General features: G+C 41.5%; 1 protein-coding gene across 1 annotated transcript; it reads left to right on the top strand.

Moving 5' to 3' along the window:
- Nucleotides 1-7,448: 7,448 nt before the first annotated feature.
- On the top strand, nucleotides 7,449-25,898 carry SPTY2D1 (SPT2 chromatin protein domain containing 1). Its single transcript, XM_063398128.1, has 6 exons — nucleotides 7,449-7,611; nucleotides 17,156-17,270; nucleotides 18,696-20,258; nucleotides 21,040-21,199; nucleotides 21,327-21,404; nucleotides 22,593-25,898. The coding sequence occupies exons 1-6, from the start codon at nucleotides 7,552-7,554 to the stop codon at nucleotides 22,687-22,689; spliced, it is 2,073 nt and encodes a 690-aa protein (XP_063254198.1). The 5' UTR covers nucleotides 7,449-7,551; the 3' UTR covers nucleotides 22,690-25,898.
- The last annotated feature ends 638 nt before the right edge of the window (nucleotides 25,899-26,536 follow it).

Raw genomic sequence — 26,536 nt, 5'->3', positions numbered from 1 at the left:
TTCTGAATTGAGGCCATTCTCTCTCAGCCCCTTTGCTCATCTAGGATGCTCTTCCCGATGTCTCATGTTCCTCCAGTAATCTAAAATCAGCCTAATCCTGTCACAGAGGAAAGCCCCTACTGCTCTGGATGTGTCTTACCTGTGTTGTTCGCTTTCTTGTTGACTCTATAATATCTGGGCACGTGACTGCTGTTCAGTGTTTAAATACTGTGTTTGCCACATTTACTGCAAGGGTGATTCTTTTTTTCATTGCCTTCTTTTTAGCATCTTTAGAAAGGAGATTTATTCTCATAAAACAATACAAATACGTATTACAGAGGGTCATTTTTGTCTGTTCTCTTACACTTACTTTTTGGGACTTTTGACAACAGGCACTTTAAAGATACTTTTTTAAACTTAAACATTGAATAAGCTAAACAACTAATTGGTTTGGGGTTTTTTGTTTGGTGTGGGTTTTTCTGTTTGGTTGTTTTGTTTGGCTGGGGGTTTTTCCCTATTCTTAATCTTCTTTCTTCTCTGACTGGGAGAATACTTTGCAAATACAGCTATTCCATCAGCTGATGTTATTCAGTATCGTTATCCTCACTTTCTGCCAGATCTACTTTTTTTGTTCATGCGGGTTTTTTTCATGAAGAAATCAGTATTTTCATCAGTAGAGTCGTGATTTGATGGGTGGTCCACAGGGCTTTTGTCTACTCTCACGATACAGTTTATCCCTGGGGTATGCTGAGTGCTCACAGCAGTCACAGTGTGACACAGGGAGCTGCTTGGTGGGGTGCAGCCATGTTTGTTCGCACTTATCCCTGGTCTCAAAAGTTTCATTGCCTTTGTTTAAAGCATGAAGCCAAAAATTGTCCTAAAAGAACCCAAGACAGTTACTTGAAATCACTTTTACTGACTAGGGAAGTTTGTCTCTTGATGGTTTGTTTCTGTCCCCAGTCCACAGCAATGTAAAAGTGATATTTTGTGGTTTCTTTGGATTTGAAATACAAAAATTTTAGATGACAAAAATTTTCAATCACATACAGAGAAATTCAAGTTCTATCTTGCTTGCATTCCTGTCTTAGAAAGCTGTACCTGTTTTGTGACCTGCTGAGTCATTAAACAATGAGGTACTGGAGTTAAACCTTGCCCTCCACTGACACATTTAAGTACCTAGAAAAGAAATTTCATCACAGAGATTACTTTGCCTAGAATAAATTATGTCAAGCAGGCTCATTTCCAGCTCTTGGTTTTAGAAGAGCTCCTAACACTGTCTCACATGGCCATCCATCTCACAAGCAAGTTCAGAACTGGCTGTGGTAGTATAGGGTTAAAATGTTTCTAAAACCATGGGGATTGTATGCAGTAAACTCAGGGAGGTGGAAAGAAAGGCTGGGCCTGGGTAGGCCCTGGGAATGAATTGTCCTTACTGGATCATGTGAACCTGCACCTGCATAATCATTATATGATAAATGTGATGATTGTTAAATGTGATGGTGTGAAACTGCACCTGCATAATTATTATATGATACATGATATGATTGTTAGATGTGATGATTGTTTGGTAATTGAATATGATTATTGTTTAATCGTAACAAGAATCATGAGAAACGATGTTTGGGGGGCTTAATGAAAATTACAAGAATTTGTGCTTGGATAAGATCAATGTATACAATAGAACAATATAAATTTAATAATTAATATGTAGTTATATAACAAAAAGGGTATAAAAACATGTCCATCTCAAATCTATGTCAGAGTCATATTTGGGTCTGAGCCCCTGATTCCCAGAGCTCTTCAATAAAAGCACCTATACATAATCATCCTCCATGATCATGTGTTTCTGAACACTAACAGCTGTAAACTGGACTGAAATATTTAACATCAGCATGTTGTTAACTTGGTTGGACACAGCAAGCAGAGTTCTGCAGGAGTATCACAAATCTGATCTTTTAATTAAACAATTTAGATGGCAGAGCAGACAAATTTCTTGCCAGCCCCAGTGGCTGGGAGGGGCAGCAAGTGTTAGAGGACAGGGCTAGGATCTCAACCTGCTTGAAAAATTACAATAGAGCAAAAGGAAGTAATTCAAAGCATGTGTTTTCACTCTGTGCAGAAGTACCAACATCACAAATGCAGGTTGTGGACTTACTGGTGTGATAGCATCACTGTCGTGGTGGTCAGTGTGGATCACAAACCAAACAGGAGTCAGCTATGCCACTAAAAGAGGGCAGATAGCACAGGGAGCTACAGAAAAAGGAATATTGTTTGCCAGGCAAATGAAGCCATTCTTCTGTCATGCTTGGGGCTGGAAAACCTTCAGTCGGGGTATTGTATTCTGCCTGGGACGGAATAGAGAATTAGAGGTTTTATGAGGAAGCATTGGAGGAATTGGAGTGGTTTATCCCAGAGAAAGGGGAGACATAGTAGGAGGGCCCTAAATATGTGTGCTGTATGCCTAAGGGAGAGCACAATAAAGTCTTCTCATCAGCTGAAAAGGCTCAGTGGGCAACAGAGATCTGGGTTAGATGTTAGAAACAGCTTTCTCAAGGTGTAGATGAAAAAAGTGAGAGAATAATGCAGCGAATGACAGCCTAGGTTTCTGGGTTTCAAATGCAGATTGAACAAATGTCTGTCAGAAATTACCCAGTGGAATTGATCCTGCTTTTTGGGTGGGAGGAAGAAGGCAATTTCCATCCCTGTTTTTCTGACATTCCTGTTTGGAGCCAAAGACCACAATTTATACCTCTAAGTTAGATGTCTAAGTTATACGTTCACAAGACCAGCTTATTATCATCCCAAGGTTCTTCCTTTCCATTTCTGTTTAATATATCATAAGGAAAAGAGTCTTAGTGATTAATAATTCAAATCAGAAGCACCCATAAAGTCACTAGCACTATGCTGTGCAAACTTGATTTGTTCAAATTCAGATTTTCCAAGTCTTCTTTAGAGCCTATATGGCAGCCCTGCTAATGTCTAACCTGTCTAATGTCTAACCAGCTGATGATCTGAAGACCTGCCTGTTGGACAGCAGGATGATTCAGCTCAGTTAATAAATGCCATGTTGGAACACCCATTTAGCTCTACAGCCAAAAGGATACTGCGTGAAAAGGGGAAAGGGAAACTCACAAAAATATTATTCATTCACTCATTCAGAAAATGCTAAAACTCGGGCTCTGAACAGCCTTTGATATTTGACCTCTGCAGATGGCCTGTAATTAAGACTCTAATCCTTTAAACACTTTAATATACTTCACTTCAAGTTAATAGGATTAGTCATATGCCTGAAGTGTGCATGGCTGGGGCTGAGCTATTGTTGAGCACAGCTGATTAAAAACTTGCTGACACTTTCTGGTGGGATATTGTCCTATATTGTCTAAGTCTTTTCTAAACAGTTCTAGTCACAAGTAATATCCAAAAGTAAAGGTATTTAAGAAAAATAAAATTTTGTTCTTGCATAAAAATGTACACACAAAAAGAATAAATCTCTCTGAACTTTTTCAGCAGCATGAATCAGAGATTTGAGAGGAGAAACGGGAGATCTGAGAGGAGTTGTACTGGTTTTCTGGAAGATGTAGGTTTAAATTCTCAGACTTTTGCAATTCTTTCAAAGCTAGGGTGATGTTAAACATGCACAGATTCAGACAGATCAGAGAGTTACAAAAAGGAGAAGAAAACTTTTCTATCCCTGCTCATATTTTATAGAAACATCAGTTTGGCTTAAAGGCACAAAGGTATTTCTCCTCTTGCCGCTGACAGGCTAGCTGGGCTTGGGAGTCCTGGCAAGCCTAGACTGGATCAGTTCATCACATTGTAAATGTGTGCAGAGTGAAGATAATTTGGGAAGCAGCTGAAGGCACAGGGAGGACACAGGTGCAGGCACACACACCACGAGGTTCCCATTTGTTGCAGGATGTCTGCCAGAAGAAGAGGCTGGGCCACATCAAGGCACTGTGCTGACATGTAATTTGTGCTAGCTCTGGGTTTAAATGCCACCGTGGCAGTCGGGAAAACCCAGCACAGCTCAGCATCTCTTGCTACTGCCCCATAAAATGCCCACAGCACACATTTACACTCTGCTATTATTTCTCCCACTGGAGAAACACAGAGGTAAATCCCCTCTGCTGAGGGAAGTGATGTCACAGTATTGTCATTTACAGGAAAAGGCAACAACTGTGGTTAAGGGTTTCCCAAGAGTGACATGCAACAGGCCACAGCTGCAATGCCATTCCCAGCCTGCTGTAACTCTCCTGTAGATGCAGGGAGAGATTTTTCCTCCACTCCTCTTGAGGATCGCAGTCCACAGAATGAAATCTGCATTTAGCCAAGTGTTTCTGCCAGCTCTAACGCGATCAGTGTCGCCCTGTTCTTTTGGAATTTTCTTAGCCTTCTGAGTGTTTATTTTATTGGAGTCAGAGTCTCACACTTTTAAAAGTTTCTTAATGTAAAAGTAGCACTGTTTGCCTAACAGTAGTGTGAAATACAAAGTTGTGTTTCATGTCAGAGAAATAAAAAGAATCTGTGTAATTGTAATTGTAGAACACGGCCATGGGACAGTTATAAAGATGAGTTCTAATAAACAACCAAGGAAAGCATGGAAGAAGGTTTTTGAGCAAACTTTGCTTGCAACTGCCTATTATAAATCTCAAGCTATTCTGTAATAAGTGTCTTTTAATTATAACTTTAGAAGCTTGTTTTGTATTAAAGAATTTTAAACTGTGGTTTTAGAATGTAAAAAGGGTTTTTTAGACAAAAGAAGGAAGTAAGAATGGCCTCAGACCTTCTCACAGAAGGTTGAAAGTCATCCTGGATACAAAAGAAGGATTTCAGCTCGCTGATTTACGGTTCTTGAAAAGGGAAACTGAACACCACTATCAAAGATTGATAGACCTGGAAAATAGAAGCTGGACCCACATCTGGGACATATATCCTGGATGTACATCCTGGAATATTGAAATCTAAAATGAACCACAATAGGTATTGAATAATGATGTTAAAAATTGGAAATAGAAACTGCTGAGAAAAGCTTCTGAATATGTATGACTATAGCAAATAAAACACCAGCAAGTCCAGCAATCGGTGTGCAGTCGGAAGACCCTTCCACTGTACCCAGTGCGCTGTCTTTGCTCACACTTTACCATGTTAATTAATTAATTATTAAATTGAGTTGCTGCTTGATATATTGGCCGTGTCAAGCGTCTCATTTCTAACAGTAGTTCTGTGTTTACTTTCCTTTTTGGAGGAGGAGAAGAACTGATTGACTGTCTGTTTGACCACTGTGGTTGGAGGGGTTGTGATCCCATCCACCAATCCACAACTGGTACCAAAAATGTATAAATATGAAAGAAAGTAAAGTTCTGCCCCTTCTTTCCTGCTGGGACATCCGTGAGTCGTGGTTCTTTCGTGTCCAGCTGTGTCAGTCCAAAGCAAGCACACACAGAAGTCAAAGAACAATCACTGCTCTGCCAGTACTGCTGCCGTGCAGGAACCTGAGTCATACTAAAAGCCTCTCAAGGAAGGGCACAGTGGAGACACAGGAAATTCAAGCTGGAGCAGGGAAATTCTGATGAAAGCACCACAGTAGTGATGAGGTAGCAGATAAGACTGCCAGAAAATAGCATCACAACCTTAGACAGTAGCACAGAGGGAAACACAGTGTCAAAAAAGGGAACAAAATTGATGAACCACTAACTGTCTGTGAAGAGAGCTGTGCTAGGAAGCCTTCAAATTAAGAGAATCATAATACAAAGAGGGCAGGAACCAGAATAGGTGATCAGGTCTGAGTCAGAAATCAAAAGTCAGAAAATGGAGATGAGAATAAAAAGGGGAAAAGAGAGAAGAATTAAGTTTTTACAGGATGAGGGTTTAAGTCAGGACTGTCCCAAGAAAAAGCAGCAGTAGGTCAGGAGGATTGTCCACCCTACACAGAGTGATGCCATGCAGAGATACCAGAGCAAGCATTACAGGAACAACTTGGATCTCCAGTAACTCAAGAACTAGAAAGGCTCTGCAAATTAACTGGTGCAGTGCCTGGCTCAGATAAATTGTCCCTCCCATCAGCTGAGGCCTCACTGGACATCTTTACACCAGGCTGCAATGTAGCCCAGGCTGCAATTATAGCTATGCCCAGAAGGGAATATCAGATATGAGAAAAAGCAAAGGCGCTGGAGAGGCAAAGAGAAACTGGAAAAGGCGGGAACCAAAAGTGAAGAGTTTTCAAGTACTAGCAGTGTTAAAGAATTTATGCTAAAGAAGGATTAAATGAAGGAAAAAAGCTTTCTTTCAGTACCCACATATGTATGAGATGCAGTGTAGAGTAGAGGAGTTTTTGTCAGATGGATCTCAGATAACAGAGCCAGGAAATGAGCTGGTAACCAATGCACGGGAAGAGCCTTCAGTCAGCTGGTGTTCTTGCGCAATTTTCTGGTTTGTCAGACTTAGAAAAATATTTAAACATACACACACACACAGAGCATTGTTTGGCCACTCTGCTGGTCAGCATTGCTCCTAGGAGCCTGTACCAGGCAGTATTCCTGCAGCTGGGAGTGCTGAAGTAACTGTGATATCCCCACAAGCCAAGCACCAACTTTGAAGCCTCGTTAAGCCAAAAACGATTGCTGAGGAAATGTAATCCATCTTTCTCCTTTGCTACAGGATTTCTGCCTAGCTGATATCCAGGGACCAGCTAGCAGCTGGGAATGCAGGAGGGATGGCAGCAGGTGTCAGGGTGTGCTTGGAGCTACTGGCCATTGTCCCCAAAGGCTTTTTCCTTTCAAAACCCCACAATTCTAACTGTCATTGAAAAAATGAAGAGTTGCTATTGGAAAAAAAGAAGAAAGTAGGAGTTTTTGAAGTTTTATTGACACATCCACATGCCGAGGTGGGGGGCGGTAATCGCAGAATCACAGAATGGATTGGGTTGGAAAGGACCTTAAAGATCCTCTAGTTCTGGTCCCCCTGTTGTGGGCAGGGACACCTTTCACTCGCCCAGGTTGTGTCAAGCCCCATCCAACCCGGCCTTGACCACTTCCTGGGATGGGGAACGCACAACTTCTCTGGGCAAGCGGTCCCGGTGCCTCACCACCCTCACAGCAAAGGATTTCTTCGTGACACCCCAGCTAAACCCACTCCCTGTCAGTCCGAAGCCATCACGCCCGTCCCGTCGCTCACGGCTCGCGGGCAGCCTCTGTCCCGGCGTTTCAGGGGCCGGCTGGGCGGAGGGACAATTCCCGGCCCCGGCGCCAGCTGTGAGGGGGCGGCGAGCAGCGCCGGGCGAGCAGCGCCGGGCGGGCCGGGCGGGGGCTGCCCCGGGGGCTCATAAGGCCGCCCCGCCGCCGCTCCGGGCCCCGCCACGCCGCGGGGCTCCCCAGACACATCTCGCAGGTCCCTCCCCTTCCCGGCCCCGCTTCCCGTGGCGAGGCCCCGCCACAGGGGAAGTGACGCCGGCGCCAGGCGAGGTTATATAGAGGTAGGCGGCAGCGGGCGGAAGCGAGCGGGGCCGAGCGGGCGGGGGGCAGCGGGCGGTGCGAGCGGGGCGGCTGCCGCAGCCCCCCGTGTTCCTGCCCGGCCATGGATTTCCACAACATTCTCGTGATGGCCTCGGAGCAGCAGGGGCTGAACGCGGTGCCGGTGAGCTCGGGGGCTGCCGGGGGGCGCGGGGCCGGGGTGGGGTGGCGGTCGGGCCCGGGTAGGGCCCCGTGGCCGCGGGAGCCCGGGCCGCCTCGGCCCCCGCCCGGGCAGCGCCCGCCGCCGGGCTCTGCCGGGCCTTTGGCCTCGCCGGCCAGGGCTGCCCGCTCCCGGGGGCTGGAGAAGCGTCTGCTGCGGGGAGGGGCCGGCGGGGCCCCTTCTGTCAACAGGTGCCGGCACCCCCGGCCGGGAGCGGGCACCGCGGCTTGCGGCTCCCGGGCCGGCAGGGCCGGGATCCCGGGCGCAGAGCGGTGCTGCGGGGGAAGGCAGTGCCGAAAAGCCGGTGAAGTCCTTTTGTTTGCTCGGGAAACACAAGTCTGCCACGTCTCAAGTGCGAGCTGGAGACAAAGTGGCAAGTTTTGGGTGAATGGGCTGCGCTGTCTGAGGACTCTGTGTGCGCCGAGAAGGAACAGCGTGTAACAGCGCTGGGGGGAGGATCGGCGGCAGGCATTTATAGATTGCTCGTATTGTTCTGAGGTCTGTGCTTCAGCAGTTTGTGTCTCAGTTCAAGCTATCAGTAACATGTGGGTTGCGTAGGAAATAACCCCCTGACTTGCCTGGATGAAGTCTGGCAGGAGGAAGAGCACGTGGCCTTTTCATACATTAATGTCCTGGGTTTCATTCCCCTGGGAGAACCCGAATTATAAGTCATGCGTGCTTATTTGGATAAAAAATATTTACTCCTTAGTAGCCACCAGCTAGTGAGACACTTTTTTTGTTTGCTCTTCTACAGAGTGCCAGAACTCTATTTCTATTCGTTTGCTTAAACCCAGTGTAAATGAGGAGTAGTTGTTTTTAGCAAAAACTGTGGGAAAACTAGAAAAAACCATACTTCAATTGTACAGTGTCTTCATTTTGGTGGTGTCAGAACTAGTGAGTATCTCACTGTCTCTGTATCATTAGTAAAACTTTGGTAATGTTCACTAATAGTGTTACCAGTTGATAATATGTACTGACCATATGGTAGATGTGAAATGAATCAGATTCCATGGTGGGTTCAAAATCTTATGGTAGCTACTTTTTTATATTTAGGCGTGTTTAATTTGTCTCTGACCCTACATAGTAATCTTGTTCATAACATAAATAATACAATAACAAATATAGAAATCCTTTAGGATCTTTAAATGCCCATCTGATCAGTCTTAAGCTGTTTCACTATGTTATCCTGGGTTAATATAATTCTTATTTTAGGTATATAAAGCTTCTCTTTACATTCTCAGTTTCTCTGTGCAGCTTTACTCTGTGCCACTAGTTTTTTGTTGTAACTAGTTTTAAGCCATGATGATGAAGTGATAAAATATCTGTCATATTCTCCATTGTGGATGTGATGGTGGAGGGAGGGGCTCCTACTTGTTGTGCAATGGATGAGGGTTTAGCTACTCTTTTTAGAAAAGGCAGCATTAGGATCTGCTAATTCCTGATGAACTCACGGAGTGAGAGTGCAATTGAATCCATAGTTGAAACAGTTTGGTTTAGCACATCAGTGGTGCAGCTTTTAACTCTGAAGTTGGCCCCAGTCTCTGAGCAAAAGCAGAGCTGCACTTGGCACTGCTTGAAGCTATTTGCAGCTGCTGGGCTTTAAAAGAGAGCCCATAGAGATTTTACAGTCACTGGACATCTAAACAACCCCACTGCATTAAAGCTAGTACATTAAATGTGTTTATATAAGAAGAATATAATTATTTTTAAATACTTTTATTAAAAACAGCATGTAGACTAATTACACGTTTACTGGTATATAAAATTACCAGGTTTCCAGAAATGTTAGTTCCTGCATTAATGAGTCTATCCTCTAAATTTCTTTGAGAAGTTTTAAACTTTACAGTGCACCTGACTAAATATTCCATGCCTTTTGTAATGAAAAACAGTGACATGAACATGCAGTGTATATTCAAAGTATATATAAGTATGTATGCACACTATACTATTTCATTCAAAGAGGAAACTATATAAAAACTCTAAGAAATAATGTGGCCTTGTAAAAGAGAGGCCTGGATAAAGCAGATATTACATCATGTCCCTGTGGAAACGAATCTGCTTGTTCATCTCCCTGTGGAAATCCAGATTCAAAAGGAACATTGCTGAAATCAGCCTTTTGGTGCCCTGTTAGTTGCATCAGGTTTTGTTTCTAAATAAAGCAGTACATATATGTACTCCTGTCTAAGCTATTAATGATGTGCTGCTAATCATCTTCACAGCAGTTGCTGAGCAGAGCCTCAGGTTTTATCATCTAATATTCCGTAGGGGTTTCACTGTTGTATCTTGTTACCTGTGTTCGTGTTAGCACTTCATTAGATTTTCAGTGTGGTCTTGCTTTGACTAGACATGATAACAGTTATGAGATAGAACTTGAGAGAGGTTTAAGTACATGGCGTCTCTCTTTTTGGTGAAATTGATACACTGTGTTATGTCGTGTGTTTCACATAACAGGGCAAAGCACTTTCAGATATTTTTGTTGTAGTTGTTCTTTAAAATACAAAATTTTACTGCAGCTTAAAAAAAACCACCTGAGGATGGTTGGAAATAAAAGTAATTATTTAATTTCACCTTAAATTCTAATAAATTGTTAAAGACAATATAAACGTCTCATATTTCTCCCAATTCCTTTTAACTGAGGGTGAAACGAAACTTTGGTGTACAGAATTTGCAGAAATCCGATACAATTTAACCACAAAGTGGTGACACAAAACTGAGAGAGCTCAGCGTCCACGTCAGCACTTGTGAGGTCTCACTTTAAGTTAGTGATACAAAGCAGCCTCCCGTGAAGCTGACAGATACAAGTAGCCACGAGGAATTGAGTGTTAGTGAAGTGAAGCACTAAGAATCGCGGAGTTTGTCCAGAGGACCTTGGCTTAGAGAGCCAACCCATCGAATTCTAATCTACAAATTATCGAGCGTTTGCCCACAGGCAAGAGGAGCCCTGCATGAGGAATAATGGGAATGGCTGTGAAGTGCAGATTGCTGCGGTAGGAGCGAACTCCCATCGATTGATGTGTGTGCATTTATTGTGTGCTTAAAACTTGCCTCAAAACGGGGCCTAAAATTCTTTGGATTACATCAGCCCCCACAGGAGGAACTGCAAGATATTCCATGTGAAATGTTGGCAGGGATGAGGAGGGCTTTTGCTCTCAGCTTTACTGACCTGATAGTAAAGTTCCAGACTGTCGAGGTTTAATTGCTGACTAGTAAAATTCCCAGCTTTTCCTATTCCTGGTCCTTTTTTTTTTTTTTTTTTTTTTTTTTTTTTTTTTTTTTTTTTTTTTTTTCAAAAGCAGATGAAAATGAGGACCACAATACCACTACAGAAAGGAAAACATAAAGTATGTGTTCTTTTTTTTTTTTTCCCTGTGTAGAGCAACTTTTAATAGAAGGAATCTCTGCATTTTTTCCAGCTAAGGGTTCTGCTTGGGTGTTGTGGCAGCAGTTGCAAAATTGGAAGAAAATCATCTTTGCTTTTTTGGGAGTGAAATGTATGAACCTGTTGAATCGGTTTTGGGAGAGGACAGTAGTGTGAGCTGATAAGCTGAGCCTTTTATCTTTCTCTTGGTAGAAGCTGTTGGAACCTGAAGTGAAACAAATTTAAACATGCTTGTTACCTACTATTTACTTTGTGACCACGAGAAATTGAAAGCAGCAGTTGAGAAATCATGGTGTGTGTGTTCTGAGACAGTCTCCCTGCAGAGTCAGCTGCTGGCACCCCCGTGGTGAATCTGCAGCAGACGCTTTGGAAATACCGACTGGGGATGAAGGGCAGAGGCCCCGGGCAGCGAACACAAATGGCTATTACAGTGTGGAAAGCTGCCTTCTGAGGGACCGGCACTGCCGGAGGAGTGACACCAACAAGGATCTGTGTGGTGGAAGAACCATTCCTGATGCTCTCAGAAAGTTATACCCTGACGAATATTTAAAATTCTTGGAAAAGGAAACAAGGTCTTCCCATTGGAGAAGGTTGCATGTCTTGGCAAATGATAAGGATAAGGCAGAACAGGCCAAGTGTTATAACATGGAGCAAATAAAAGATTCTCCCCAGCCTGTGAGAGCCCCTGCAGGTTGCCTGTAGTGGATAACACAAGGGGGATTTGTCCTTGCACTGTGTGTGCAAGCCCATTGCACTAACTGAGCTGCACAGGTGCCCTACTCGAGAGTCGAGTTGGACAGAATTGATCACTTGCGTTGATCTTGCATTGCCACCTGTATAAATATTGACCATTGATAAAGGCAATTCTGCTTTCTGTCTGGTGCTGGTGTTGGTCTAGGCCCCTTCGGGCTTCATTTGGGTACCAAAAAGTTTACAATTATTTTATAAATTCTGTTTTACAGTCCAAGATTTGGTACTTGAATGCTGACATCAAAGTAGCTACAACTCTTTCAGGATCACGGGCCACGTTTTGAAGGAAGTCAGTGACTTCAGAGCAAATAATCACTGTTTACAGCTGGAATAGTGCAGTGCTCTGGGAACAGCTTGACCTGCTCTGTCCTAAAGGCTAAACATTTCTATTCCTCTGTTGATTTAACCAACTTAGCAATGGTTATTAAAAGCCAGAATAGTGCAGCTGATGTTTGGATGGTGTAGTGACTTGTGCTGGCTTATTTTGCCTGCTTTACCTGCAGTCTGATGCATATTCATTTACATCATGTATAAAACACTTTATCAGTGTTCGCAGAACATGTGTATGGTTCAGTGCTTTTAAAAAGGCTACACTTCAGCAGGTTGTTTTATGCTGTTACTGAAAGAAGGTGAACAAAAACTTGTATCAGCAATAGTACAAAAATGGGTATTCATTTATTAATTGTTTTGCTGTGTTTTCAGTTAGTATTAAGAAATGCTACTGATAGGAAGCTTTAATTTAAATTTTGCATGATTTCTCATGTTAGTGGCAGTCAGAAAAGAGCTTGTCTGTCAAGCTGCTTTACAAACCTGCTCCTGGATAGAGCTGTTGGTCACAGTGCAGCAAAACAAAGCCTGAAAACTGCTTCCCCATCATTTTAATTCTTTATAAGGTTTCCCAACAGAATAGATCAATCTACATTTGTCTCTGCCCTTTAGCAGTTTTCAAAGGTGCTCCTTAGGCACAAAACAATTTAGGTTGGAAAAGATGCTTGAGTCATACACAGTTTTTAAAACAACTCTTGAAACTGTGAAATACAAAGTTATGTTTCGTGTCAGGGAAATGAAGAAAATCTGTGTAATCATAGTGATGGAACACAGCCATGGGACAGTTATAAAGATGAGTTCTAATAAACAGCTGAAGAAAGCATGGAAGGAAGTTTTTGAATAAATCTTTTGCTTGCAATTATCTATTATAAGTCTCAAGCTATTCTGCAATAAGTGTCCTTTAATTATAACTTTAGAAGCTTGCTTTGTATTAAAGAATTTTAAACTGTAGTTTTAGAGTGCAAAAAGGTTTTTTTAGACAAAAGAAGGAAATAAGGAGGGGGCTCAGGCCTCACACAAGGTGGGAAAACATCCTGGACATGAAGATATGACTTCAGCTCACTGATTTATGGCTCCTGGAGAGGGAAACTGGACATCAGCATTGGAGATTGATGGACTTGAAAATAGAGATGGGGACCCCACATCTGGAAGCCAGATCCCACCACCTGGAAAAACATATCCTGGAAGTACATCCTGGAGTATTGAAATATCAGAATAGATCACAATGGTCTATAGAATTATACAAGACAATCTATAGATTTATGGCTGTTAGGTATTGAATTGTGACGTTAAAACTAGAAATGGAAACTGCTGAGAAAGCTTATGAATATGTATAAAATACCATCAAATCCAGCAATGGGTGTGCAGTTGGAAGGGAAAACCCCTACCACTGTACCCAGCGCTGCCTCTTTGCTCACACTTTACCATGTTAATTAATTAATTATTAAATTGCTGCTTGATATATTGGCCGTGTCAAGCGTCTTATTTTTAACAAAACTGAGGATACAGTTGAAATGCAGTAATTAAGTGAAGCTTTGCCAAATCAGGTTACCAATGGCCAACATGATGTGTTTAACTTTGTAAGATAATTTGCATAGACATTATAGTAAGACGAGTATACTACAAAGTACAACAAATAATTTCCAAGGTACTAATTTGCCTCAACCTGTTTCTGACAGGACTTTGACTGATAATGTGTGGATTGCCTTGCCTCTCTGTCTGTTCCAGTTCAGATGGAGCAAACCAGATTCCTTTGGGACACAGGGCCATGGCCAAGTTTGAGCAAAGGCTGCGAGGCAATGCTGCATCGCGGTTCAGGTTCCTGAGCAGTCAGGTCCTGGAACGCTTTTGGTGCAAACAAGAAAATCGGTTCTCAGGTTGTGGTGACCTTCCTTGCAGAGAGGTGAAGCTCAGTAAATGAGCTTGGCTGCAGTAGGTCTTTAATGTGATGAGGTGACATGGCAGCTTTTTTATATGCAATGTATGTGGATGGTGCACCTATGTAATTCTGCTGTGATCATTTCAGAAACTGCTCAAGGAGACTACAAGTGGCTGCCCTTCTTGGAGCCACTTTTGGATGCAGTTCAGAAATGAGCCTCCAAACCTTGCTTCTCAGTGTGTGTATATTCAAGCTAATTTTCTGGGTTTGCATGTTAGTAATTAAAGTAATCCAAGGATCTATTCATGTGCTGCTGATCAATGAATCAGAAACGAGAATGAAGGCTTCCATTGTGTGATATTGACATTTATAGGGAGTTATGCTGCCAGCCTGCCTGATTATTGCTTCTAAAACATTTGGATGTAGGTTTCCTTACCAGATATTTTATTCTGATTAGTTAAGTTTCATAGGGCTTTATGAGGACAGAAAGATATTTATAGAAATGCTTGTGTGGCTCTGTAGTGATACTTTTTTTATTTGGGTCTTTTTTTCACATCTTTTATTTGGTGAGAATCTTAATGTCTCATGTAGGAGATCTTGTTTTAGATTTTAATCTATTGGTTTACCTCTGAATTAAACAGAAAACTCACCCTCTCAAACCTCAGGTTTGGGTTTCTTTGGTTCCTAAATGTATTCTGCTCTCCTGCTTTGGGTTTAATTTAAATACTTTTGGGTTAATTTAAATACTATTGTATTTACATTTGCAACCATCTCTCTCTTTCTCGTTGCTTTGTTTTCAATTCTGTACTTCGTTTGTGGGAAGAGGTTCAAAATATTTTCTCTTTTTTCCCATTTTAGGCACTGCCTGGTACATTTGTGGAAGGCAGTGTCTGAACAGGTGTAGCAGCACATTAGTGCAAGTGGTTGTTATAGGACCCAGTAAGAGGCACTTGGGCACTTAACCTTGATTGAAGTAACATTTATTGGATATAAGAGAAACAAAAAAGGGGGTAGCTTAGATAACTTTACATCTGTTCAGTTGCTGGAACTCCAGGTTGAACAGCACTGGGCAGACCTTGAGGCATAGCAAGCTGAGCAAATCTTGTGTGTAGTGCATGTAATCAGTGTTGCAGTCTTTGGAGCTTTTGCAGGATGTCCTGGGAAGTTAATAGCACAATTTATCATTTCCTCTGCCAAGGAAAAGGATGTTATATGAAAGCATGCAACTTCACTTCAGACTACAATGAGATACAGAATCATAGAATAGGAGCCATTAAAGGACATCTTTAAACAGATCAGGTCACTCAGTCCTGTCCAACCTGACCTTGAACGTTTCCAGGGATGGGGAGTCTATAGGCTGTCTTGGCAATCTGAGCCAGTGTTTCACCACTCCCATCAAACAACTTCTAGTCAGAATCTACCCTCTTTTAGTTTAAAATTAAGCACCCATTGTCCTATTGCTACTGTCTCTGCTAAAAATTGCCCCTGTCTCCTTACAAAGCTCCCTTTCAGTACTGAAAGGCTGCAACAAGATCTCCCTGGAGCCTTCTCTTCTCCTGGCAAATTAGACCTTGGGCAAGTGCTCTAATTGCCAGGTGCCAGGTGGGGGCTGTGTATTCTGTCACAGTGCTGAGGTCACACTGATCTCGGGTGATAAGTGGAGTGCAGGCCTGAACCAGTTTCAGGTCAATTGGTGTGTGGATCACTAACTCCTTGATGTACAACTGTTTAGTGTTTAGGTCACTGCCAGCAGGAACTAAAATCAGTATTGTTGGGTTTACATCAGCCTATTAATTATGCTGGTGAAGTCCATTCCAACTTTTGGAGTAATTTAATTTTTTGAGTGGATTTATCTATTTTAATGAATTAGGTAACCTGAAACTGAAATGAGTGTCTACAAGCAAGCTGAAAATGAGCTGTAAACCCGCAGTCTGCCATTGAATTGACTCTGGCAGCTTGGGCTGTAATTTGCTTTTGGTTCCTCTCGCTCAAAGACTCAGGCTGAACTGAAACACTTTTATGCCATTACTAATGGTGCTGCCATTATGTTCCTTATTAGTTCAGTGCATTTCACTCATTTTGTTTCCCTACCTGTCTTCTGGTTTCCTGTTCCTTCCTTCCAAAAGCTGAGTGAGGCCCTGTTGTGGATGAGTGGAATGTAACTCACTCAAAAGATAGGCAGCAATATATTTTGAGATAAAATAATGATTTGACAATTCAGTGGAGTTTAACAAAGTTCAGGAGTGGTTTGACAAGGTTTAATGCAAGGATCATATTATTAATTAATGGAAGAAACATGCAAAAAAGAAAGTTGAGTTCAAATTCATTCATTTATGAGTTAATTTAGAGCTATTCTCAGGGACTGGCAATGCAGAGACCAAGAAGCACAGTCCTGTTGAGTCACAAGCTTCTGAGTGGACTCCTTGCTTCCTAAACTCAATTTGGAGTCTAGAGTGGCTGGATCCATTCTTAGTCTCAGGCTTGGTCAATGGTATATATCTAATGGAATTATGCATAGGGGGTTTGTAATAATACGGGGTGGGTGGATTAGTAATGTTTCATAATGCAACATCCTCTGTCACCTACTGAGGATCTGTTGTGAGTAAGGAATCTTTCCACCTTGGGTAAGGAAGGATCTCTTAGTTTCAGGTCAGGAATTTCTCACCCTGAGAGGCATCCCTGCTCACGGGGTCACCTGACACCCAGTTAAGCTGCAGTTCAGGCAGAGCTCAGATCAGGCCCATCCTCGTGGCAATATTTATAGGGTGAAGTAGCTGGCTGCTGGCCAATGGAATAGACAAGACTGATGTACTTGTCTTAGTTTTATCTTGTTCTGGACTTTGGTTATCTTACTCTTCTGATGGTTATGAAACCACCTTTCAAAAAATTTTTCAAGACACCTCTACTCCCTTGGACCAGGAACTTTCTAGCTTGCAAGTTTCTCCCAAGGACTTGGGGCTGGTTGCTCTTTATTCTGATAGAGCTGGTTGCTCTTTTGAAAGTACAACTGTAAGTCAAATGTATCCAGCACAGCCCTCAGTTGCAGTGGGAATTCACTGTTTACTCTGTACCATCTCTGTCCTTAAGCATAGGACTGTTACTCAACTCCTCAGTTTTGTAGATTGATTTTTACATTTCTTAGCTCTTCTGACATACTTCTTTGTTCTTTGCAGAAAAGGTACAGTTTGGCTGTTGGTCCTCCCAAAAAAGTTCCCAAAGTCAAGGGTGTAGAGTCTGCAGCAGTGCAAGCATTTCTCAGACGGCAAGAAGAAGAAAAGAGAAAAAAAGGTAAAAGTACAAAATGTCTCCTATGGGAGGCTTTCATTTATTCTTTGGTATTTGTCATCTTATTCAAAGTTCTTGCGAACACAGCTGCACATCTGTCTCTGGAATTTATGCTTAGACCTGATGCTGAGGGACAGCTAGAACTAAGTAAGGACTGGGAATGTTTGCTTGCTTTCCTAAGGAGTTAAAACATTAATTAGCTACATTAAGATTTATGGCTGGAGATTGAGAAAGCAGTTAAGGTGAAGAGCAAAAAACTATCTCAACTTTTGTTAGTTTAACTTTCAAAAGCTTCATCTGTGTGAAAAATGGAAAGAGTTGCCATTGTTGTGTCTTCATCTAGTGTATCAATACAGTGAATCTTAAAGAGTCTGAGACACAGTTTCTCCACTTTTATATTTCCTTTAAATAGCCTATGCAGTAAACTAGTACTGCATTGCTTCCGATGTTAATGTTCTGTTAAAGGTAACCAAATCTGATGGACTGGATGGCTCAGGTTATTCCTTCTCTCCTGAGCCTGTCATGAGTCTGTTCCTTATCCCTGCTACCAGGTCCAGCCAAAAGCAAGACTTAAGCATGAATTCCCCATGGGGCATGCTGGCACCCTCTGTGCTGTCACAGCCCTTGACAGTAGAGTAACACAGACAAGGAATGTAGGCACCCAAAGCATGAGTAGCCCAATCCGTTGTCTAGCAATTTCTACTTTTTATGAATCTTTCTGGTATTTAGCCCCCACTCTTGGTCTGTCCAGTATTTGGCATTTAGATGTCTCGTTCACCAGCTGGTTCAGTCTGACTCTTGTCAGCAGATCACAGACACAAGATGGAGAGCATACTTAAGCAGAAAACAGCTAAGGCAGAACAGAAAGGATATAGGACAGACTGTGGAGATAGAGCCCTGTGTCCTATCAGACTTGTGTAATGACCAGCTGCTTGCTTATCTGTGTTCAGCTGCTTCTGTGTCTCCCCTATATCCCTCTACACACACACACTTTAGCTATTTGCCAGTTCTTATCCCCTCGATACTCTTATTCCCTGCCCTTCCTCAACTTCCTTAGACATTTGGTAGTGAGTTCTGTACAGCCTCAAGATTCTCTTGCTCAGTCTCAGAACTCCCTCCACTATGCAGAGATCCCATAACTTCTCTACCTCTTTATACAAAGGTTCTCCATAATTTTCATAGCATCCTGGAAAGCTGCTTCCCTCAAAACTCCTTAGTGGGTTTTGTCAGAGCATTTCACTGCATTGCTTGCCTTTGCTGGAGCAGCTGACACAGGTGGGTTAGCCTGTCCTGTTGGCAGACCTGGGGTCACTTTCTTGTCTGTTAGCCAGATAGCCTTAAGTTGCTGTCCTAAGTGGTTTGTTAGTTTGGAAGATACTGAAATAAAAAGTAGTGCTTTGGCATAACTTTCTCCTGGTTTTCTTGCAGCACTGGAAGAAAGAAGGAAGAAAGAGCAGCTCTTGGCGAGGCGTATTGAACTGAAACATGACAGAAAGGCAAGAGCTATGGCCTCACGAACAAAGGATAATTTTTATGGCTATAATGGCGTTCCTGTTGAAGACAAGCCTAAAAAGAAGAGGGCTTGTGAGAATGTTGCTCAGGCCCCAGAGGCTGAGTATGCAACAGAGGATGAAACTGAGCAACTTGAATACAGTCAGATGGATTCTGAGCATGAGCAAGAAGAATATGAAGAGAAACCATCCAAAGCTGCAGTGAAACCAAAGGCACCTCCCAAAAGTGCACCAGCACCTCTGAACTTTGCAGAGCTCTTGAGGCTTGCTGAAAAGAAACAATATGAACCAGTAGAAATAAAACCAGTGAAGAAAGTAGAAGAGAGGCCCAGAACAGCAGAAGAATTGAGAGAGAGGGAGTTTTTGGGACGCAAAAACAAAAAAGTAGAAATGCAGAAGAAAAGTGAGAAGGAGATTAAGCCTACAGGGATATCCAGTTCTTCAAAAAAACTGTCTTCTCAAAAAGCATCTGTAAACACAAAACTTAATAAAAGCTCAGTAGATAAACATTCCACATCTAAAAGCAATCTGTCGCTTTCTATGGGTGGTATTGATAAGAAATCCAAAGCACCAGCATTGACTGAAAAACACCCACGGTCATCATCTTCTTCCAGACTTGATCAAATGGAAAAAACCTCACAAAATGGTTCCTTAAAAAGCTCTGCTGCTAGCAGTCATAATAAATTACCTGTCAATGGTATCAGAAAGTCTGGGTCAAGCTCTCACGTGCCACCTTCAAAACCCATAGCCAACGGGGCTCAGAGACTGCCATCTGCAAAAGAATCCAGCCTGAAAAAGTCTGCCCATGCAAAACCAGGAAAACCTGCAGCCCTTCAACCCGGACTCAACTCCAATGCAAAACGATCTGGCAGCAGCTTAGGGAAGGGGGGGCCCGGACATCCCGGGGGTGGGGCAAGTGCAGGACCGGGGCGGCCAAGCAGCAGTTCTGGCGTGGGGCCCGGGAGGCCGGGAAGCGGTGTAAGCCCAGGCCCTGGGCGGCCCGGCGGCGGCTCGGCCACAGGCCCTGGGCGGCCGGGAGGTGGCTCAGGCGTGGGGCCGGGAAGGCCCGCGGGCAGCTCAAGCACGGGGCCGGGGCGAGCCGGCAGCAGCTCAGGCGGGGGACTTAAGCGACCGGGCGGCGCCTTGGGCACCGGCCCGGGAAGGCCGGGCAGCAGCACAAACGTGGGACCAGGGCGACCGGGCAGCAGCCTGGGAGCAGGACCAGGAAGGCCAGGAATCAGTCCAAGCACAGGAGCCAAGCGGCCGGGCAGCAGCTTGGGCACCGGGCCAGGGAGGCCAGGCATCAGCACAAGCGCAGGAGCTGCGCGGCCAGGCAGCAGCCCGGGCACAGCTGTGAAACCCAAGTGTACTGTCGTGTCAGAAACCATTTCTTCTAAAAACCTTGTCACAAGACCTAGCAATGGACAGATGAATGGAATGAGACCTTTTCCAGGGCATAGACCTGTGCTTCATCCACGAGGTATGCATTTATAGAACCAAGAATGTTTTCACTGTTATGGTTTAACTGGCAACTAAGTACCACGCAGCTGCTCTCATTGTGTCCCCCAGTGGAGAGAAGAACTGGAAAAAACCCAAGTGAAACTCAGATAAGAACAGTTTAATAATTGAAACAAAATTAAATATAGCGGCTTTTTATTTATTTTATTTATTTTTACCTATGCTTGTAATTTTTGAAATACAGGTGGTGTGAAGTATCACATGAAAGAAAACTAAGCAGCCTGTGATGGGTAGTGGCATATGAATGCTGTTAGAAGGAAAAGGATTGAAGGATTTGCTTCCAGCATTGCTTAATAGTTGGTCTGTAAAACTTTGTAGTGTCTTAAATAACAGGTGCTTGAAGGGCTAGATGAAAAATCACTCACAAGTTTTACATTTCAATGTTTTGGCAGATTTATCTCATCACTGACAAGCCATTCTAAAAATTTATTTCTGATCAGGAGCAAGCAAGAAGGGTAGTGTAGTGCCTGGAAAGCCATGAACAAAGAACAGATATCTGCTGAGTGGTTTCCTCAGGATGCCATTGCTGATACTGATAATCTCTTCTAGTTAATCTCCTCTAGCACAACTCAGAGGAAGTATTTCCTCTTGCTGAATTTCTGAGAAGTGCTGGTTAGCTTGAGGCAGAAGTTTTCCATGCTGAAGCCCAGAAAATGGCTATGCCCAAGGTATAGCAAGGAAAAGCACTGTTAAAATTATGTTCATGTTATTAATTAACAATTTTATTCTCTCCTGTCATTTAGGTCTTGCAAGACCACCTGTTAGTTACAAGAGACAAATAGAAGATGATGATGATGATGATGAATATGACTCTGAAATGGATGACTTCATTGAAGATGAAGGGGAACCTCAAGAAGAAATATCAAAACATATTCGGGAAATATTTGGCTATGACCGGAAAAGGTAAGAAAAGTAGCAATTTTAAGATACTGTGGAATAAGCAGTAGAACAAGTAATTGTTCTTCCTAAGAAAGGATATTAATTCATTAGCTGTTCTTCAATGTGCTAAAAATGGATATTTTATTTTCAGGTACAAAGATGAAAGTGATTATGCCTTACGTTATATGGAGAGCAGCTGGAGAGAGCAACAGAAAGAAGAAGCTAGGAGGTATGCATGGATTTGAACTTGGATACAAATTACAAAGTTTGTTTGTTGCTGAAGTCAAAGGGCTAAGCTAACAAATATCCAATAAGCTCTACATTTTTTTAAGTGTAAGATGGAATTCATACAGCCAGTGGTGGATACACTAATTAAGTCATATGTCCTCATCCTTCACAAACCTTGCTTGTTAAGAACCAATAAAAAACAAAACTAATTCATTTCCAAAAATCTTTTTCAAATTATACATTTGAATTGAAATTACAAATCCTTTAATTTGTCCCAAGCATTACAATATTCTACTACTTTGAGGTCTGGAAATCTTATTTGTTTTTACCTGTACACGTGTGTCTATTTTATAGAAGTATAAAAAGTATACTGACAAGCTTTTATAGTCACTAATTTAAATTATGAAGATGATACTTTCATGTTGGTTTTGGCCTTTGGGCCTGCACAATTCTTATGTCAAACTGGTTCTTTGTTTTTAAATGAGTAATGGGACAAGCTTTGTGAAAACCATAAAGGGTATTTTATGGGAAATGCAAATATTGGAATGCATGGAGTCACCAAATTCTTTTGTTCTACTGAAATTTTTATGTGGTTATTCAGAAGGTGCCTTGGCATTAGAAACTTTCATCTTTGGAGTTATAGTCAGTGCCCTTATTCCTCCTGGCTCCTGAGGAACAGCTGCAGCCCATGCAAAGCTATGGTCTGTTAAGTGGAGTTAGGAGAAATAAATGGAATTTTAAAGTGATATTTCTGTTAACCAAACTCTGTTGACATCTTGAAATGAGATTTTGCAGAGTGGAATTCCTGACTCACTTTTAACTACACATGTAGCATAAGAAAGTGGAGACGAGAACATCGAGTTAAATTCAATTTTGCTTTTTCAATGGATGTGTCCCTCAGTTTTTGGGAGAAAAAAGACCTTATGTATTTATTAATTTTTTAATACAATCTTTATTTTTTAATACAAGTTTTAAGTATCTTTTTCCCTTGAAATATTTTATTCTGATCTTAAGATTTTAAAAAATCTTGATTTCTTAAAGCTGCATTCATTCTATAGTTATAGAAGATGTGATATGAAATTGTTCTTAAAATCAGATGTAGTACTTTTAGCATTGCTTTTTGGGTGTGTAGAAGTAAAGCCTCAAGTGTCCTGAGCAGCAGTGTAAAGGATTTAATCTTGTTTGGCAGCTTGAGACTCGGTGTTCAGGAAGACTTGGAAGAACTGAGACGGGAAGAAGAAGAACTGAAACGCAAGAGACAGTCTAAGAAGCTGAGGACACGTTAACTGACTTATGGTGTTGACTTTGTTCATGTTTCTGCTCCCCTCTGCCTCCATACATCTCTTATTCTACTTCAGTTTCCATTTGCTTGTTAGAGGGCAAAAGAATATTTAAAGGGATTAAAGTACTGAAAAGCAAGGCTTTAGTTTGACCTAAATAAGATATTTATTTTTAATACTTGCCAGGGTTGTTTTTTATGAAGAAATTAATGCACTAATGCATATTAAATGGAATAAAATTAATAGATGTTTCCATTGATTAAACCAGTTCAAGATGCCAGCAGAAATATTGACTAGCTATGCACTGACTTGGAACTGTGTGGGCCACGTACCAGTAAATCAATGTTGCATTCACTTCAAAGAAAGGAATAGCATTCCTGTTCCCTGATATTTCTCGAGACTTGGAGAGATTGCTCTAAATCCTACCCTGTCTCCCAACACGAGCCTCAAAGTGTTAAAATGTCATCATCTGTACAGCAGCAGCTTGGGTGTAAATTCAGCCACAGCCCACAGGTGTTTAAGGCAATAAAGTGCTGCAAATCTTCTGATTTGAGGACCCATAAAAATAATTTCAACCTCTTTATTTCTAAACAGAAAAGTGCATGTCACATGCAGACTGTGCAGTGATGGATATGGCCAAAAGATTGTGTTGGCTTTTGCTGTGTCTGGAATTCCAGTGCCAGTCTAATTCAGTATGAGAAACACACACCCTGGAAACAGAAATTTCTAGTGTTTGTATGTAACCTGTGCTTTTGGGCTCAAGCATATGCTTGGGAATGCTTCTCCTGCCCTGTAAATCTTCAGATTTGTTTAACAGCTTCTGCTGCTTTTACAAATTGTGTTTTTTCTTGCATTAAACATCTGATGGTTAAATTATTTAAAATGTGGAGCAGTCATTTATCTAATTAGTTTTGCTGTTCAGAAGGAACATCAGAATTAAGTTGTTAGAATGCATTTGCAGCTTTTCAGTATTGACGTCATATTTAGTTAATACTTGCAATTGATTTCAGCAAGCCAAAAACCTAAAACAATATGTATAGCAGGAGAGTTAGTTCAGTTACTTACCTTAATGCCCATATTTGCACATTATTTCTAACTATGCACTTAAGGACTGTTTGTTTCAGTAACTGAATTTGTTTACAATCGGCACAGGGTTCATGTAAATCTACCTGAAGCTCAAATCTGGTGTTGCATCTACTTGGATTTCCCCAAGTTGCCCTTCAAAGCTCACCAGTGTCACTACTCAGCTTTGCCTGGAGGTCAAGGACTCCACTGCTGGTATCTGCCTTCAGCTGCTTTAGGCCATTATGTTTTAATGATAGAAATACTTTTAAAAGTACAAAAAGGGCTTTGGACATTGGCTGGGGATGGGGGAAAAAGAAAGATTACCTCGTGGAAAAACAACAAAGGAACCTTTCCTATTGGGGCTATTCTTGACAGTGCTGCTTCTAGGAAGCAGTTCAGATAGCATCCAGTAAGGCAGTAAGGAAACTGCTCAAGTTCAAACATCTGATTCTTAATGTAAGAAAAAACAGGTTAGCCTTTTGAAGATGTTTTCTGTCAATGGTGTACCATTTCACTGCCTCAGCAAAACACTGATGTGAGTTCCTGGTATAGATTTTATGGACTATCTCAATATTAGCTAACATGGAGCCCAGGTGAAGATACCATTGTTGATCCTCTGTAGGTTTAATTTCTCTGTTAACTAACAAAAACTGTTTCTCAGTGTATGTGCTTGAGACCGTATGAGATAGCCTAACCTCACTGTCTAAAGTGTGTTGTGTTCTCTGCTGCATTGGGACCATCTCAGATTTCCTGTTGGAGATTGCCTGGTTTCTAGAATTATCCATTCAGGACGATGAACTTTGGGACCATTATCAAGTTCTGGGTTTGTACTTTTTAATTCTTTTTAGCTGGAGAAAGACTCGAGGTCCATCAATCCAGACAGCTGTAGCATCTGTGAGCAACTTCCTGCCTGGTTGGGAAGAAAAAAGTCTCTTATGAAGCAAAAGAAATATTTAAAGTTGAAATTGGTTCGGTTGGGAAAGAAATCTGCATTTCAGACAAATACAGGTTAAGTAAAACCTGACTATTTCACCACTTTCTGATTATTTAACCATGCAAGATCAGTTAAACTTCTTAATCTGTAAAGCACTTTGTCATTTAGATGGTGACTGGAATGTACTCTGCTAGCCTCCCTAAGACACTGTATAACTTTCTTCACACAGTGATCATTGCTTAGATTTGTCTATTTCATATGAAAAGTTATTCAAGGACACATTTGTAATTTTACAGTCAAGAAATACTTTCTCATAATTGGCATGGGATGCTGATGAGTTTCCTATTTTGTACAAATGTTTGGCTTTTAATGTGCTTGCATATTTGTTGCATATTTGTATGTCAGCTAGGAAGGAACTAAACTCATTTTTTAATTCCTGACCTTGTATCCAAAAACCTGTTTACTGTTTGCCAGATTAATAGTATTCATCTAATGACAGTATTTCAGTACTTCCAAAGTGCATCTGAATTTGAGGTGAAGAAAAACTGGAATAATGCTTACATTGGTTTATCAGGATTGGATGTTCAGCTAATGATTTAATTGTATTTAAGGAAATTCTGGTTTGGTTTTTAGACCTTTAATTCACCGTTTGACAATGTGCCTTTTTACTAAATTGTGTCAAAAAATAATGAATGTAGGTGGATAAAAAAAGGTTGGTTTCTGCTATCTCAGATTCTATATCCTTAAACTTGAGAGTGTGAAATGACGTACTTTTCATAAAACCCTTCCAGGTCTGGCTTTGATTGCACAATTAGGGTAGCTACTTCTTTACTGCTAATGCTAAATCAAATGAAGGGCACTTTCTATTGATGACTACTTTTTGAAAATGTCTTGTATTTACACTTGAGCCGTATTTCACTTTACAGCGATGTCTTTTGGAGGCCAGGGTTTTGCATATCACAGGAAGCCTTAGTGTGCAACTCTGTGCTGTGCTTTAAAATAAAAATCTTTCAAGAAGTATATGATATCTCTATGGAAATGTGGATTTATTTTTGTGTAAAGCCCAAAATATTGTCCAGGACAACTAATTTTCTATTTTGTTTTTGCATTTTGTAACATAATCTAGTAGCTGATACATATTTCTAGATATAGCATATTTCTGGAGACCAAAACATGTCAGAAAGAAAATAAATATATGGAGAGACTGGTGTTTAAATTGTGATGAATGTACTTCTATTTATTTTGGTGAGTGGGTGTGACGCAATATTAAAGTGTTAGTGTGTAAATAAGGGTGCTTCTAGTTTTAGCCAATGATTTTTTCCTTTGGGGATATCATGTGTGCACAGTGTCTTTTTACACAATGTGACAAATCAGGTTAAAAACTCGTCCATAGCTTACCTGCTCTGGTGCTGTCAAGGAAGTGTATACTTTAGCACACACCAAATGCATATAAATTTTGCAGAGTATGTATACAATAAATTACAGGCATTAAACATTTTACTGCTATTTCTCATTGGTTTACTTTTATGGAAGATTTATCAGAATTACTTTCTGCTGTTTCCTGTGAGCTCTCACGCACAGCAGTGTCAGTCTGAATGTTCTCTGTGAATGGTTCTCATGCAGCCAGCAAGAAGGTATGTAATGGAGTCACCCAAGCCTTCAGAAAAGATCTGAAAGTTCCTGGTGTCTCCTGCAGTTTAGGCTGTGACATAGTATGTACTTGGAGGAACATGTATTTGGAATAATATACCCAAGTATATGATTCCAAATTTTATTTCCAATTTATTACTCAAGGCCCATTGCCTTTAGTCTTTTGCATTTGAAGTGTTCACAAGCAGCATCCTTCTTGGGTGT

Source organism: Prinia subflava, chromosome 5, assembly GCF_021018805.1.
Source record: "Prinia subflava isolate CZ2003 ecotype Zambia chromosome 5, Cam_Psub_1.2, whole genome shotgun sequence".
NCBI lineage: Eukaryota > Metazoa > Chordata > Aves > Passeriformes > Cisticolidae > Prinia > Prinia subflava.
This window is presented reverse-complemented; position numbering and strand designations above follow the sequence as displayed.